This window comes from Vulpes vulpes, chromosome 12 (genome assembly GCF_048418805.1).
Source record: "Vulpes vulpes isolate BD-2025 chromosome 12, VulVul3, whole genome shotgun sequence".
NCBI lineage: Eukaryota > Metazoa > Chordata > Mammalia > Carnivora > Canidae > Vulpes > Vulpes vulpes.
In genome coordinates this window covers 114,921,218-114,938,427 of record NC_132791.1, presented here as the reverse complement: position 1 = coordinate 114,938,427, position 17,210 = coordinate 114,921,218, and the positions used below count along the sequence as shown (strand labels likewise).

Genomic DNA, 17,210 nt, shown 5'->3' with positions numbered 1-17,210 from the left:
AAACCCTCTATCACTTCCATCATCCTTGGGTGAACGTTGAAGCTTCACTGTGACCTGTCTGCCAGATTCACGTCATCTTGCCCCTGCTTACCCTATTCTTCAGCCATACTAGCCTCATTACTATTCCTCAGCATGCAAGCCTGCTCTTGCCTTATGTCTTGATACTTCTGTCTGGAATGATCTTCCTTAGGGGCTTCTGCTGTCTTCTCCAGTATTGTATTCCCAGAACAGTGCCTGGTGCCTAGAGTGTGCTGAGTAAATAAATGTGTGTTGAATGAATGAATTTGCTCTTTTGTCAAGTTTTAAAATTACTCCTTATTGGGCCGACTTGACCATGTCATGGAAGGATTTTTTTTTTTTTTTAAGATAAAGCTCCTCAAAAAATAAAATCTAGAACTATCAGCTTATTTAGCAATACTGCTTCTGGGTATCTAGGCAAAGAAAATGAAGACACTAACTCAAAAAGGTATCTGCAGCCCCATGTTCAATGCAGTGTTATTTACAATAGCTAAGACATGGAAATAACCTACATATCCACCGGTGGATGAATAAGTAAAGAAAATATGGTGTATGTATATATATATATGTACACACAGACACAAACAACATGGAACATCATTTAGCCCTGAAAGAGAATGAAATCTTGCCATTTATGATAACATGAACAGAACTTGAGGGCATTATGCTAAGTGAAATAAATCAGACAGAGAAAGACAAATACCAAGGGATCTCAATTAACATGTGAAATCTAAAAAGCAAGTACACAACCACCCCCTGCCAAAACCAGGCTCATAGATATAGAGAACAGATTGGTGGTTGCCAGAGGCGGGAGGTGGGGAGAGATGAAATGAATAAAGGGCATCAAACTTCCAGTTATGAAATAAATCTTGGGAAGTAACGAACCACGTGGTGACTATAGTTAATAAAACTGTATTGCATATTTGGAAGTTGCTAAGAGAGGAGGTCTTAAAAATTCTCATCACAAGAAAAAAATTATGTGACTATGTATGATGATGAATATTAGCTAGACTTACTGTGGTGACCAGTTGGCTCACAATGCATACAAAGGTTGAATCGTGGTATACCTGAAACCAATGTTATATGTCGGTTACACCACAATTAGAGAAAAAGATAAAACCAATTTTACCATTAAGTCTATCTCTGTGTACATCACAATTAGAAAAAAAGATAAAAGCAATTTTACCTTTAAACCTGTCCAGTCTGTGGGCCCCTCCTACCTTTAGCTCCCCTTGTACATTGTATATATATCGTCTTAATTGATCTCAAAATCAGGCTGCTATCCAGAGGTCACTCTGTGTTTCCCATATGCTTTTCTCAGGATCCTACCCCTCTTCATCCTCTGCTCTCGTCTTGCTGCCCCTGTTGCTAGAGCAGGTGCCCTCCCAGCCATACAGGAAAGGGCATGCTTCCCCATCCTCATTTAGAACACAGCAGGGCAAGGGGGCTTAAGTTAAAAGGCCAGAGGATCTCTTAGACCCCATTCCTTCTTCTACCAGGCATTTTTTGAGACACTGAGCTGTTCTAGGAACCATGGTGGCCATTGAGTAGGGATGTTATGTCCTCATTTTCAAGGAACCCACAGACTAGTAGGAGAGAGAAGCACACTAAAAAAAGGAGTCGCACGATGTGCCATGCGGTAGTAGTAAGGGCTACTGGAGTCCAGAGTGACCAGGACTAACGCTCTGTGCAAGGGTGTGGTGCAAGGAAGTGTGGAAATGGGACAGGGTTGGTGTGTTTGCCCATGAGCTCAGGGTGCCTGGGAGGGAGTGAGGTGGGATCCTGAGGGACAGTCATATGGGGAATTGTATGTTGTGCTAAGAAACTGAGATTTTATTCCAAAGTTATTGAAGATCCAATGAAAAGCAGAAGAATTTTCTGATTGAAAGTTCCGAATTCATTCACTTGTCCGTTTATTCTTTCATTCAACCAGTATATTTTGAACTCCTGTTACGTGCTAAGCCCAGTGCTAGGCTCTAAGTATATGGTATTTAGTAAACCATTCATCGTCCTTGCTATTACAGAGCCAGCCAGCTGTGGAGCACAAAGGAAGATTGTTTGGTGGCTCCTGCCATAAAGAGTTATAGGAAAAGGAAACTCATGCTTATCGTAGCTAACATTGGAAGCAAGTCCCCTAACAATAGGTGTATATTTAAGCAAATTATGGTCCACAGAATGGAATATTAGGGAACCATTAAAAATGATGTTTGCAAGCATAGGAGGAGGGGGAAAAAGATTTATGGTGCCCCTTAACAGTATAGGGGAAATATTAATGATGTTCACTGGAAAAAGCAGGGTAATATTTATACAGAGTGGTGAATATCAATGAGGCAAAACAAGCATTAAAAAAAGACCATAACATATACAAACATGTAAATTACAGCTGCCCTTCAGCAGAGTGATTTTTCTGCTACTTTATACTTTTTTCTGTACCAAATATTTTTCTCTATGAAGCACACATTTATTCGTTCCACCCGATGTTTACTATAAAGGAAAGAGGAACAGACAAGAAATGAAAGCCAGAAGGGAAAGGCAAGAACAGACACCTGTCTACCTGAGATGACTTAGGTGTCATCTCCTCAGGAGGCCTGGGGTAGTGAGGGGACTTCCTGCCTCAGGGCAATGCCATTAGGACCCCTGGCTGGTCATCCCTTCCTTAGCCACCAGAGCCTGTGCTCTGTCTGAGGGAGTGCAGCAGGACATGCGCCCTGGGATTGCAAGTTCAAGGCCTGGTGACTCCGTGTGACCTGGGACAAGTCAGTCTTCCTGGCAATCCACATCCCTGGAGGAGATTTTCCAAAGACCTCTCCAGGAAACAGGATAAGTGGGAGGATCCTGGCCACAGGGGAAGCGGGTGTTCTTTCTCGACATAGAGACAAGCTCCTCCCAACATCACCATTTCCCTCTAACCTTCAGGCTCTTCCAATCCTGCTAGCAACTCATATTTTTGTTTTTATCTCTTTCAGGAAATGATCGAAATGGCCTAGATTTCAACAGGCAGGTAAGGACTTTCAGAAGAAAACCTTTATTCTATAAATGGTGGGGTGGGGTGGAGTGGGCAGCCACTTAGATGACATCAGATGCAGGAGATATAAAGAAGATTAGGTCAAATTTGAGGGTGTTTATTCATAGACTCAATAGCTTTCAGGCTTGAGCCTGAGGGGCCTCTAAAGGGCCTTTATGTCCACCCCCTTCCCCCAGTCCACAACCCAATGTTGGGTCTCCACTGTCCCCTCAAATGGAGCACTTATTTCGGATTAAGTGCTTGCCTGGTGTGGTGCAGAACCTAAGACCACAGATCTCCTCCCATCATGGTTTCTAGTCTGAGTTGCCTCTTGGGTGAGTCTGTCTGCGTGGACCAACTGTACAGAGAGGAATTTATGGAGGTACCAAAGATGGAGGACTTGGGCCCCTCAGGGAACTACTGATCGAAAGGAAAAGATACGGGACAAAAAAGGAGGAATGGGACAGAAGAGGCCAGGACAAAGTATATAGCCTGGCCCAAAGGGACAATGTAGACACAAGCTTGGCGCCTTTGAGGAAAACTAAGTCGTGTAGGATTCCAGTTAGTCTAGGGAGTGGTGTTGGACAGGGTGTAGGATGGATGGATGTGGCATGTAAAGAGAAGGATGGAGCAGAGGGCGAGGGCTTTCCCCGCTGAGATCAGGGGCTGGAGAGAAGACTGGGGAGAGGGCTAGGACAGGGCATGATGTCAGCAGATGTGGGAGGGGACGTTGCAGGGAGGAAAGGGAAGGTGGTCTGAGTTTCTTATCAGAAAAATTAATTTATTCCATAAATTTGGTGGCAGTGGGGGGGGGGGCATGTATACTGTGCCAGGTGTGGGACTACAAAGAAAATTAAGACATGGTCTCTGCCCTGGAGGAGCTTAGAGTCTCGTGTGGGGAGTGGGAGAGAGAGGAGAGGGAGAGGGAGGAGAGAGAGACTCCTAAGGAAATAATTATAATACACTTGCATCCCTGCTTTACTAGAGGTATGTAGAAAGCGTGGCGTGGAACAGAAATGGAAAGAGTCCATTGTTCTGGGAACTCAGGGCAGGCTTCATGGAGGAGGTGCTATTTGAATCTAGCTCTAAAGGGTGAGTAGGACTGTGTCAGGCCGAGAAGAGTGGGATTGAAGGGCTGAAAATCCCAGTGGGACGGGGTGCATTGGATAATCACAGGTTCCTTCTCCCTCTAATCTTCCAGTTGAAGTTTAGGTGGTGGTCTGCGGTGGGGCTGGAGATCAGGCTCCTTTATCTAGACTGTGATTTGCAGTCCCTACTAGCATTTCCTAAAGGGCTAGGTACTTTCTGGGTGTATCCTTCATGGCCAGAGAGAGGAATAACCTGGAGTCCTGAGCCAAAACCTCTTAGGCAGGTACTTTCTGCATTTTGTTCACTGTGGAAGTTTGCTAACGAGCGGAGGCCAACTGCTCTCTCTGCACTCGAGGCCTGAAGTGCAGAGAGGCTTCAGACTTAGCTCCAAGGAAGGACTTGCCGCCAACATGGTCTATTCAACTCCAGGACAGCCACCAAGGGAGACAGACGTGGAATCAGCTTCTGCTCCAAGGTCTTTGGATATGAGGCCAGTTCTTCCCTCGGGGGTGGCTTTGCCAGGCTTGCTGTAAGGGCGGGAGGATGGAGGAGATCCCCAAGGATTCTGTGATCCTGGAGGAGGTTGGGATGTGGCCCGTGCCCTGTGCTTCCACCCTGACGAGTCGGGATGGCAGCCTGGGACCCACCTCTCACAGGCCCTTGGAGAAGACGTGCGGGTAGGAGCCCATTCCGCACCAAGACATGACCACAGCAGCCCAGTCCGGAGGTGGCCTGCTGGCTTTAACCGCTTGTGTGATCTTTTGGAAGCTTGGGAAGCCCTCGTGCTTGGGACAAGGCTGGGAGCAGCCCCCCTGGCCCTAGGCAGCCTAGAAAGAGGCCTCTGGCCCTTTGAACATCTTTTGGGGTGTGGTTCCTCCACCGGTTGTGAGAAAGTTGGCTGCTTCTGCCAGGAGTGGGCCTCACTGGTTGCTTTACTTAGATGAGCCCCATGGGGTGGGTTGTTCCCTCCTTCCCCTGGAAAGGGTTTTTTTGATTTCTTATTACTGACAAGAACAGACACGAAAGATCTTTCCTTTCAAGAAGGGGGGAATTTTGGAGAAAGAGGCTCAGCCGGGTCACACTCCTGTATGCTCTCACGCCGAAGCTCTCCTGTGCTTAGGAGCATACACTCATGCTCCCTCCTCTCTGTCACTCTGTCCCTCAGGGCCAGAGACACTGACCCCTGCAGGTTCATGCCTACAGGTGGGCACCCAGGATCTCTCAAGCCACTGCATTGATGATCATACCTCCACCCTTCACAGGGAAAGTAAAGGAATATTCACTACCTGCCAAGCTCTGTGCGAGGAGCCTTGGGTGCTTTATCTCATTTCATTCTCACTATAAACCAAGTGTTACTATCCCCATTAGACTGGTGAGGAAGGCGCCTCCCCAGTAGTCCCACCTCGTTTTGACAAAGGATTTGGGAGATTAAATAATTTGCTGAAGCTCACGTGATTGGCCAACTGGCAGAGTCAGGATTTGAACCCACATCTCTTGGACTCCAGAGCCCATTTTTCCCATGATGCCCTGCTGCATTCCCCCCTCTACTGTCTCTCTACTCTCCACTCTCTGCACATGCACCATCCTCAGGGAGAGGCCTGGGAGCCAGAGCTTGAGCGTGACCTCACTGTGACTAACTGGGAGGAAATGGGAGGCAGAGGGTGTGGGGAAGGGAAGAAAGGGCGGTTGTGTAGGAGCAGTCTGGTATGGTTCAGAGAAGGGGTTGGCAGACACAGGACAGCAGAGGATGAGCTGCTGCCCTTGGTGAAGCCCCAGTTGGAAAGCTGCAAGCCAACTGGTGCAATCGGGAGTTGCATGAGCAAGGGACACTGGCTCATCAGGAAATTTCACGCCAAACCTGTTAACTTCCTGGTCTCAGGAAAGCAGCCTGAGCCTTTTTGGAGCATAACTGTGGGAAGACCCAGGGACCCAGAAGCAGCACCATCCTGCCATCCTTGGGAAAGATAAGAAAGTGGAGAAGCAACAGGATAAGGCCAGATCCCCAGACGGGGAGGCGGACGTCCTGGTGCCAATGTGGCTTCTCTACCTCTCACTAGTCACTTCTTTTCTTTTTCTTTTTTTCTTTTCTTTTCTTTTCTCTTTTTTTTAAGGTTGTACTTATCTTTTCATGAAAGACACACAGAGAGAGAGGCAGAGACACAGGCAGAGGGAGAAGCAGGATCCCTCCCTGCAGGGAGCCCAATGTGGGACTTGACCTCAGGGCCCCGGGATCACAACCTGGGCCGAATGCAGACGCTCAACCACTGAGCCCCCCAGGTGTCCCATTAGTCATTGCCTTTAGACAAACCTCATCTTCCTGGGCCTCAGTTTCCTCTCGGATAAAATGAAGAAGTTTGCACAGGGTGACCTCTCAGCCCCCCCACCCAGTCTGTCTGCTATGTTCCCTCATTTTCTGCATGCCCTATTCTGACTGGTTGCTTTGACTCTCCTTTAATTTTTTTTTTTTTTTCTGAAGACAAGCAGGGAAGAGCGTGTCTATTTCTTCACCCTGAGCCATAGAGAGTAGGGGGGAATTTAAGTCAGGTGAACTCTTTCCCATCTCTATGATTTTGTGTGACCCAGCAAAAAGGATCGTTTGAAATTTAGGGGGCAGAGGCAGAAGGACCTGGCAGGCTGGATGTGGGCCCATCATTCATTCTTTGCATATTTAGTCATTCCTAAGTGCTGGAGAGAGAGGGTGTCATGAGTAAGAAGATAAATTGCAAGGCTGTGCGGTAAAGTCCGTGAGAGACAAGTAGCACCGAGCTCCTGGGTACTTGCCTGGGGTCAGCACCAAAGAGATGGTGTCTGAAGTGTGGGGGTTAAGGAAGAGTAGGGGGTTTGCCGCAAAAGGGCAACAAGAATATTCCAGGCATAGGAGCCAGTGAGTGCGAGGGCTCACTGGAGAAGGGGCCTGGCTTCAGGGGACATGTGAGAAGATGAGCATGGGGGAGATGCAGCAGGTGAAGCTGGAGCTGTGGGTGGGGCCAGGTCGTGAAGAACTCTGAATGCACAGCAAGGAAATTTCTCCCGTGGGCAGCAGGGAGCCACCAGGCGTTTTCCAGCACGACTAGTTTCATTTAATGGAAGGGCATTAGAGGGAGTGTGGGTGAGAAGGAGAGGAAGGATGAAGGAGACGCCTGATGGAATGCTGTTGTGGTGGGAAGAAGTGGGCAAAGCTCAGGAGAGGGATTATAGCAAAGAGGTCAAGCATGCAAACATTCAGATTGCCAGGCTGGAATCGTGGCTATGTGGCCTTGGGAAAATTCTTCACCTCCCATGTTTCTCAGTCTCCTCTTCTGGAAAATGGGGAGAATAATGGTACCTACCTCATAGGGTTGTGGCAAAGGTCAAATGAGAGTGTGTGTGTCTGTTTTCAACAAGTGTCTAGAATGTATAAACTGTGTATTTGCTATTTTATGACGGTGACAGTATGCACAGAGAGAGTCAGATTCGAGAGAGAGCTCCAATAGCAGATCCAGAGCATTTTGGCAAAAGGTTGGCCGTGGATGGCAAAGGAACGGGAAGCGTCCATCATGATTTCTAGCTTGGGATGCTAAGCAGGAGAGGGACTACAAACAGAGCTCTACAGGCACCAACACACAGTGAGGAATGGGTTCTGGAGCCCGGGGGACAGATGAGGATGCATATCAGGGAGTCACCATTGAATTGTGTTAAGTGACATGGGAGGGAGGGAGGCCCCCTAGAGATGGTGTGCTGAATGGGATGGGGACCCTGGGAAGACCGGCAGAAGAATCATGTTCGGGGCAGGCTGAGGAGCAGGTGCCTGTAGACGAGATGAAGAAGGAATGGTCAAAGGGATGGGGGGGGGGGGGAGGGTGGAGAACCACACCCACAAAGGAGAGCTTTTCATGACAGTGGGGGTAGCCACAGCATTAGGGCCTGCTCGGGTACCATAGAGCCCAAAGCCCGAAAATGGGTTCTGGTTTGGCAGTGAGACGAGCAGTGATGTCCTCATCGTGGTGACCGTGGTAAGAGCAGATGCCAGGTTGCTGCAGGTGGGGGACAAGTTGAAATGAAAGCAAGGAGGGAGACGTGGTCACCAGGTGACAAAGGGGTGGGGTGTTAGCCTGAAGTGGAGACAGTGTGAAGAGAAGGCTTTGGGGGATGAGGGAGATCTCGGTGGATGTGGGCTTGGGGAGGGATAGGAAATGCCATCAGCATAGGGAACAAAAAAAAGGGAACATGGACAGAGGGCAGACCCACTGGAAGGTGTAGCTAGGAGAGGAGGACATGTCCGAGAGGGTAGCGGGGCTGGGCGCCCCCTCTGTGAGTTCAGGAGCCCAGGGGACAGCTCTCTGCTTCCCTTCCCTGCTCTTTGGACCAATAGCGAGCTTCAGAAGGATGCTGGAAGGTAGGATTGGCTTCGGGGGTGCTTGGAGAGTCCACAGTGACAGGTGCACACCTGGGGAGCCTTAAGCTGTTCTATCCTGGTGACTTCTGAATCGCTCGCTCCCCGGGCCACGAGCTTCTGCCAGACGGATCAGAGCAATGTCGCCACGTATGTTGGTGAGTGCTATCTTGCCAGAAGACTCCAAAAGTTCTCTGAGGCCAGAAGAATATCGGCTGCAAGTTGGCAGGTGTCCTGGTCCCTAGAATTCTTGCCATCAAAGCTGAGACTCAGTGACCTGGGGTTTTCTCTCAGCACTAGGCTTGACAGCTTTCTCAGCTCACCTGCACCAAGATCTGACTCTCCGGAGCCAGCTAGCCAAGAGCAGTTACCCCAGCGCGCCCCCATAGAGCGTTTAGCTTTAACTTGGATGGGATTTCCTGAGCATGAACCACCATGGTTCTCTTGGCTGCTCCCAGTGTGTGTTGGTTTGTAGTGTTTAATTGGCTCACTGGGGCATCTTCTCTACAAATCAACCGAATCCAGCCTAAGGGAAGGTGTCTGAGGGTCCAGAATGATGGAGCACCTTCTCCAGGGAGGCCCGTGAAGGGAGCACAGGCCAGGCCAGACCAGGCTCTCGAGCTGGCAAGTGAGTGTCTGCAGGGATGGTGGAGTGAGCCCTCTCCCCGGGGCATGCAGGAGGCAGCCACAGGAGAGCCAGCATCAGAGCAGCTGAGCACCAGAAGGCAAGAGCAGGAAATGATTGACCAAGTTCAACCATGTTGTACTGTAGACCTGTACTTGGCTGGGGAGTAAGGAGTCAGAGGGGACTAGAACATGGGCCCTGCCCACAGGAGCTCCCAGCCAGGGGTGGTGGGGGGGATGCAGTGGAGGAGAGGGAGGGTCCCCTGCATTGTAATATTAGTGCCACTGGGGCTCGTTCCACAAGTCTCAGAAAGCCTGGCAGGCACGCATTACCAGGCACAGCCAGGGAAGGGAAATGAGCCAGAGGGAGGCTCTGAGATCTCCCTGTGAGACCCCCAGGGGGTGGGAGCTAAGGATGGCAAGACTGTCGGTCCCCTGTGATTTGTTTCCCTCTGCGGGCCACCCAGCTTCTGGTTCCACGCTTCCAAGTAGAGACAGGATTATGGGGGGCGGGCAGCCTAAGAGACAGAAGAAGACGAGGAGCTAGCAAACCACATTTTGCCCAACCTAAACTGTTGATACAGAACGTCCCTCCTTTTGTCCCCTCTGAAGTGCCAAAGCAATTGAAAAGCAGATACCAGAGCCTCGCAGAACTATGCGGGGACAGGGCTTTGATGCAGGGCCACGGAGGGCTTCAGAATTAAATACAACCACCAGGCACAGGTGGACCTTAAAGTACCCTCCTAGCCAACAGGCAGGTCTGAAAAGAGGGACCAGAAGGGACCAACCCCCACACACCCACTTCCTTCTAAAACTGTGGTTCTCAGCCTTATCAGACCCAGTGTCCCTTGTAACAAGGATTCTGTAAAGCCCCTTTAATCTCCTAGAATGGAATTGTAGAAAACATAAATAAACATCAACAGGATGCTCTGATTTGAATAAGAGAATGAAAAAAGGAGTTTAAAATAAAATAATATCTATTTCAGCAAGCAAATCCTTGGGTGTCCTCCCCTGGAAGGTTAAAGGAGCCAGTAGGATGCTAATGCCCATGTGACACACACCAATACAGACTGATAATGGTATGTTCTCTTGGTAGCCCAAAAGCCATGATTTTCTAAAATGTGAACTCTCCATAAAGGTCCAAAAAAATAAGAGAAAATCTTTCTTCAATTTACACAAAGAATGGCATCCCTGGAAAAAAACCAGAGCCTGTTAAAAGTATGCAAAAGGGTACTTGGTGCTCATATTAAAAAAAAAAAAAAAAAAAAGAATTGACTCCTAGGCTCTCATGATTATAGGCAGGCTACCTACTGACAAACGTCTGGGGGTAGCTTTTGGAAGTTGTATGAAAGTCCCCAGTCAGGGAACCAAAAACAAAAACAAACAAAAAAGAAGTTGTATGAAAATTGCATGGGACATAACTACGTGCTTGTTTGGGAGACTTCTGCATTGCAGGGTGTCTAGAATGCCTGCCCTCTGCCCAGTAAATGCAAATCATGCCTCTCAATTAAGCAGAAAAACCACCCCACACAATTCAGAAAACAATTTCCAGGTTGGCCTTCATCGCCAGTGAGGACAGCTGGTCTAGACCCACCAGGCAGATAGGTCACTCCCACCAGGAGAGCAAGATTTACCCGGGGCCGTGGTCCTTCCACGTAGAAATACAAGGTAGCGGAAAACAGAGGCTCCCCGGCACTGGAAGGAGGCACCCCAGAAAGAGCACACGCAGCCTCTGCCCTCGGAGAACGTGCTTGCTATCCAATGAGGGAGGATGCCTACGTAGATGTGCAGCAGAATTAATTTCTCAGGCAGGAGGGAACAGGTGAGATTACATGACTCCTTTCTCCAGAGGGATTCCCTACTGCTGGCGGTGAAGATAATATAACAACAATCATATTTACTGGACCCTGCCTGTGTGCAGGCACCGAGTGCAAAATGCAAAATTACGAGCTGCTATTATGATGCCAAGTAGCATCCATTATTCCAGGCAATACTCTGGCAACCCTGCGAGGCACTTGGGACCCTTCCAGGCCTATGGATAAGGAAACCGAGGCACTGAGTGAGTAAAGAATTTTCCCACAATCACACCGCCATCCAGAGGCGAGTTGAAAGCCAGACGCGCCAGTCTCCACGGCCCTGCTGGTCTCAGAGCAGCAGGCAGCAGGGTAGAGCCGACTGTGCGGTGCCTCCTGTTCCTCATCGGAAGCGGAGAACAGGGAGAGTGTCTCCTTCCTGGGCATGGCGTAAGGACTAATTACAGCTACGATACATAACTCAGAAGAGTCTGTGACATACGGTAATCGACCAATAAACATTAGCTCCTATTACTTTCTGATGAACGAGAACCCATAATTTTCCCGTCCTCTCCTCTCCCTGTGTGGCTGCCGAGCTGGGCTTGCACCAGTTTAGATGAGCTGCAGATGCTACTAGAATGGTAATCTGTTCTGAGCTCCCTGAGCTCCCAGGCTAAGCCCCCAGCCACCCCAGGCTTGGATGGGAAGCAGTTGACAAGTGTCTTTGCTTTCGAAGAGGTGGGAATTTATCTTCCTTTGCCAGCCAGGCTTGGCTCTTTGGCCTGAAGCTTGGATGTCAGCTGTTTTGTGTTTGTGGCCCTGGGCATCAGCCCCGGGGTTGGACGGACCCAGCTTGTTGAGAGCGGGGCAGTGGGGAGCGGTCGGGGGTGGGAGCCGCTGTGGGTGCTCAGGAGGCATGGCCCTACTACACCCTGGTTTACCAGATTGCGCCACCACCACCACCACCACAAAGCCCCTCTGGGGCACTGTCCCCAGCACTGCCCAAGTACATGGAAAGATCTAGATGGGGATGGAGATGGACTCTTCCTCTGTGTGCCGGTGCGGGATGGAGGGCAGTGAGGATGCGACACGAAGTGGCCGGCATCCAAACCCTCTTTCTGATTCTGCAGGGATACAGAGGTGGACCTTCCTCGGAGATTTCAGTGAGTTGCCTTTGGTGGACGCAGACTCCTGTGAAGGGCCAGCTCCTCCCCGCTCTCACGCAGGAGTCTTTTTGGAGCAGCCGTGTTGAAAGGGAAGCTGGATTTGGCCCCAGTCGCAGAAGAAGCTAGTACCATTCACTGAGCTCTCGGCTCAATGAGCACACTGGGCTGAGGCCTTCAGATCTAGTATCTCATCGCAACCTGGCAGCAATCCAGAGCAGTCGCTTTTGTGCTCTTCATTTTACAGATGGGGAAACTGAGTCTCAGAAAGGTCAAGGAGCTTGCTCGGAGGTAGGATTCAAGCCGAGGATGATGGAATGTGCCAGGCACTTTACATAGAGTTATATCTCATTCACTATTACTTAATTCTTACAACAGCCTGGTGAGGTGAGCGTTATTATTCCCATTAGATAGCTAGGGAAACGATAGCTCAGAGAGGTTAAGTAAGTTACCCAAGGTGGAGCTCAGATATACATTAGGCCTGTCTGCCTCTCCACCATACCAGGCTGCTAGAGAGAGAGAGAGAGAGAGAGAGAGATCCTGCAAGTGAGACGTGACCTCACGTTACCCAGAGCCCCTCATCTGACATCCCTACAGTACTTTTCCACATTTCCAGAGCCTTCTCACTCATACCGGCTGCTGCAGACCTCTCACAGCCACGGCTTGGCAGCTGGGGTGGCAGAGATAGCATCTGCAGGCTCAGGGAAGGTTGCCAGGTGAAGGGTGGGGTGAAGAAGGGTTCCCACCCAGAGGGTTCCCCTGGCCCCACGAGGAGCACCTCCCCGGGCCTGTGCGTGAGAAGGGTGCAGGGAGAGGAGTGTTCGCCTGTGTATAGGCCTGCAGGGCAGGGGGTGGGACCTGGCTTTCTCTCTGCCCCCCGGTCAGAGGGCTGTCAAGGCAGCTCTAGTAACCAGGAGATTACTTCTCCCAGACTTGCAGCTGCAGCTGAAAATACACTTTTTCCATCTCAAACTTCCTTCTCTTGGTCCAGCCCAAGAATGGCTTCAAAGGCCGCTCCCAGGGCTCGGGAGGCGTTCCTGTGTACCTGTTCAGTTCCCTAAAATGGTAAAGTGACTTGCAGTTCAGTGGTAGAGCCGGGCTGTATTCAGCTGACCTTTATTCTGTGTCTCCGTGCTGACGGGCACTCTGTTCAGTGCGGGTCTGCTGTCTCCAGATCCAGCTTGTTCTGCAAATTGCAGCTGCCCCCCCACCTGCTCCCACAGCCCCCTGGACCTCTGCTGCTTGGCTTCACCTCACATGTCAAGACCACTCCCCCACCCATGTGGCCACTAAAATGCCCTTGGCTCGCAAACTCCAAGGCTCCTTGGTTCACATCCTGGTTTGCTTTTGTTTCTTGGCGGCTCCTCTCCTGCTCTGGCGTCCAGACTTCGTTGACATGGACTGCCGCAGGGTGTCCCTGGTCTGAGGCTTCCAGATGACGGTGTGCGGGTCAGAGGTCCAGCTCTGGCATCGCACAGACCTGGGTTTGAATCTTGGCTCTACAAACGGGCCGTGTGTCATCTGGTCACTTCACTCTCAGCCTCAGTTTGTGCCTCTATAAAATGGGAGATAATAGCACGAACCTTATAGCATTGTTAGGAGGATTCAATGAGATTTTGAATGTAAAGTATCTGGGCCACAGTAAACTGGATACACATCAGTTATTGGTGCTGTCTCCGTCACATTGATCTGGAGGCCCAGGTTCCGGGTGGCAGTTCTGTTCAGATTCCCACAAATGCTGACCTTCCTCCGAGGATTCTTACCTGAGCCCTGGTACCTGACTTAGCCCATTATTAGAGTAATAATAAGAAAAAGACGCCAGAGTCGATGTGTGCCAGGTAAACACAGGCAGGTCTCACTATACCTAAGACGGTGGTTCCCAAATGTACATAAGTCAAAGTTATGTAAACTGCACCAAGAGAGCCTATTTAAGGGATGTTAGACTGAATTTTCTTTTAACTTAAAGGTTATATTTATTTGAATGGGGGAAGGGCAGAGGGAGAGAGAGAAAAAAAGCAGCCTCCCTGCTGAGATGGGAGCCCCACCTGGGGCTCAATCCCAGGACCCAGAGATCATGACCTGAGCCAAAGTCAGATGTTTAACTGACGCCCCTAGACTGCATCTTTTCAAATATTGAAAAACACCCTTCTACAGCCAGTTGGAACCAAACATCATCTATAGATAGTATTTGCTTAAATATTAATCTTGCTTTTCCCCCCTCATGACATCTCTCATAGAATGTGTGTGATCCTAACAAGGCAAACTTTTTAAATTTTACCCCATCTCTGTGTCTGGACTCCTCTGAGGACTCAGAGGTAGGTTTCGTAGACTCCTTGTGTAGCTGGTGAATGAGGCCTGGAAAGATTGGGAGACCTGATCCCTGGGGGTAAACGTCGATTTCCGCAGGGGGCAGTGGTGGGGTGCTTATGTGCCCCTGGTTCTGGGCTAGGACCCTCAAAGAGAAGAGTGATCAAGTTGCCAGGGCAAGAGCCACCAGGCCAGAACCACTCTGTCTGGAAGGGGAAGCAATGCAGCTGCACAGAGGCAAGGAGTTCCTCTCTGACATGAACCAGAACAACTTCCTCTCTGAGGACTTGGTACTCCCCCTTACACTCAGCCTGGCAGCACAGAGGGCAGCTTCCTGGCGAGCAGGATACTTCCCAGAGCTTGCTTGGCCTTGCCCAAGGGGCCTGAGAGGGACAGACACTTTTCTGGCATAAAGCAAAGTGAGAACAACAGGACCTGGGGTTTGGACTTTGCTCAGGACCTGTCAGCTCTGCAAGGGCCCAGCGTCCTCAGGGAATGTTCAGGCAGGCCTCAGAGGGAACAGGATCTGGAGAGTCCGACCTCACAAGAGGCTGTCAGGTTCCCTCATTCCCAGATCCCAAGGGCTTCTAAGTACTGCCAGAGTGCTCATAAGAACCCAGGAGAATCCTCTTTGAGATGATGGAGGGGTCTTGAAGGTAGGGAGACACAGGACTGTGCAGGCATCTCAGCTCTGTTTTGAGTGAGCCTTGGCACTGGCTTTACCCGCCCCCCCCCCCCCCCGCCCCACCACCCCGTCAGCCTCTCATTCATCTTCCCAGACCCAGTTCAAATGTCTCCTTCTCCAGGCCGCCCCCTGCCCCCCGGGACCCTCCCCTCCACCTTCTGTATCTTGACAGGCTTTAACTATGCATGGATCTGCCTTCCAGACCAGATTGAGCAATTTGAGGGAAGGGACTGTATTTTACTTATTACAGTAGAGCAGTGCCTGGCACAGAGTGGACATTCAGCAAGTATTTCCTATTAAATGGATGGAGGGATGGTTGGCATGAACCTGTCTGCCGACTATCCACACATCCCTCTGTCCCGGGTGCCATGAACCCCTATGTCTCTCTGCTTTTCTAGGCCTTCTGTTCTTCGTGATGCTCTGCTCCCTGTCCTTTTTTTCTCAGCAAGTGATCCACAAAAACTCACCCCTTTCCCCAGGGAGGTGAGCTTGTTGGGTTTATGCAAATAGAGTATGTCATGGGCTCCATCCAGTCCAGTCGAGTAAATATTTCCTAACTCCTCCACTTGCTGGCTGGGCCCCAGGAGCCGTTGGCTGAGGTTCAGTGGTTGTTGGGTGCTAGGGCCTCCCGTCTAGGGATCCAGGGTCTGCATAGAGGACTCTGACCAACCCAGTGTGTTTTTATTATTATTTATTTATTTATAGATTTTATTTATTTATTCATGAGAGACACAGAGAGGCAGAGACATAGGCAGAGGGAGAAGCAGGCTCCATGTGGGGACCCCGATGTGGGATTCGATCCTGGGACTCCAGGATCACTCCCTGAGTCAAAGGCAGATGCTCAACTGCTGAACCACCCAGGCCAACCCAGTGTTTAAAAGGCTTTGAGATTGGGCCTCCGCACCAAGCCATGTAGCCTAAGCCAGATCAGGGCCCCTTAACAAACACCCCTGGGGGGTCATGTGGCTCTCCTGGGACTGCCCTCTCCTGGCCAGTTCACGGAAACAGTGGGGGCAGAGATATCCAATGACACCTGATATTACTGTGACTATTTTCCATCAGCAAATTTGGATTAAATCTCTAACTCTAGAATCAAAGACTCACAGATCCTCAGGGCCGAAGGATCCCTTAGATCAAAGGTCCCCTGTTCCCAGAAGGGCTCCGCAGACCTCTGCTGTCTGTACAAAGGCTTTTTTCCCCCTCCCTTCTACCCTGTATGTCAATACACTCATTCATAATATAACATCTTACAACTAAGCTTTCACTGTCTGCAGTGACATTTCAAAAGAAGAAAACAGAACAAATTTTTATATAATTTTATTCAATTTTTTCCATTTGAGATTTTGCTTCTTTCTTTATTTGGTGTTAAAACATCAATTGTATGTAATGAAATGATCTCACACCCCAGTCAGATGGCCCTTGTCCCCATGTGTCTGCCAAAACTCACCCAGGGATTTTGGCCTCAAGACCCAAAATACAGCCTCCTCTAGGGTTGAGCAAATGCCATTGTTAGGCCATTTTTTTTTTCTTGTTAGACCCAAATCAACTCCCCATTGTCACCATCTCTGGAGTTGTCACTCTGCTTGCCTCATTTCCAGGACCTGAGTCCTTCCCCTTCACCTGACAGCCGCTCAAGAGTTAAGAAGAACTGTCACCCTGAAATCCTCCCCTTTACATGTAGACATCCAGGTTTCCCCAAATGATTCCACACATCAGGTTTCCGACTGCTTTACTTAAAGCAATTACATAATACATGAGTATCTTCTGGAAGACTTTTGATCCCTGCCCCATCTCAGCCCTCTTCCCAGAAGTAACTCCTATTTACTGGTGTGTGGATATATATCTAGATAAATTTTCTTTCTGCACTTGCATGGACATGGGTTCAAATGGACATGTATAAATATTTGTGGGTTTTTAAAGATGCATATATGTATATATATGTATATATATGTATATACATTTGCATAAATTATACTGTGCGTATTCTTCTGCCACTTTCTTTTTAAACTTAAAAATAGGATTTTTAGGCTCACCTGAGTAGCTCAGTGGTTGAGCATCTGCCTTCAGCTCAGGGCATGATCCTGGGTCTGGGGATCGAGCCCCCCAGAGGGCTCCCTGCGAGGAGCCGGCTTCTCCCTCTGCCTGTGTCTCTGCC

General features: G+C 49.6%; 1 protein-coding gene across 1 annotated transcript in view; it reads left to right on the top strand.

The window, feature by feature from the left end:
* POU2F3 (POU class 2 homeobox 3) overlaps nt 1-17,210 on the top strand; it is a 76,640-nt gene that overhangs the window by 26,321 nt on the left and 33,109 nt on the right. The window contains exon 3 of the mRNA XM_072729533.1: nt 2,985-3,019. Within this exon, the coding sequence (XP_072585634.1) occupies nt 2,985-3,019 (35 nt within the window). The remainder of the gene's footprint in view (nt 1-2,984; nt 3,020-17,210) is intronic.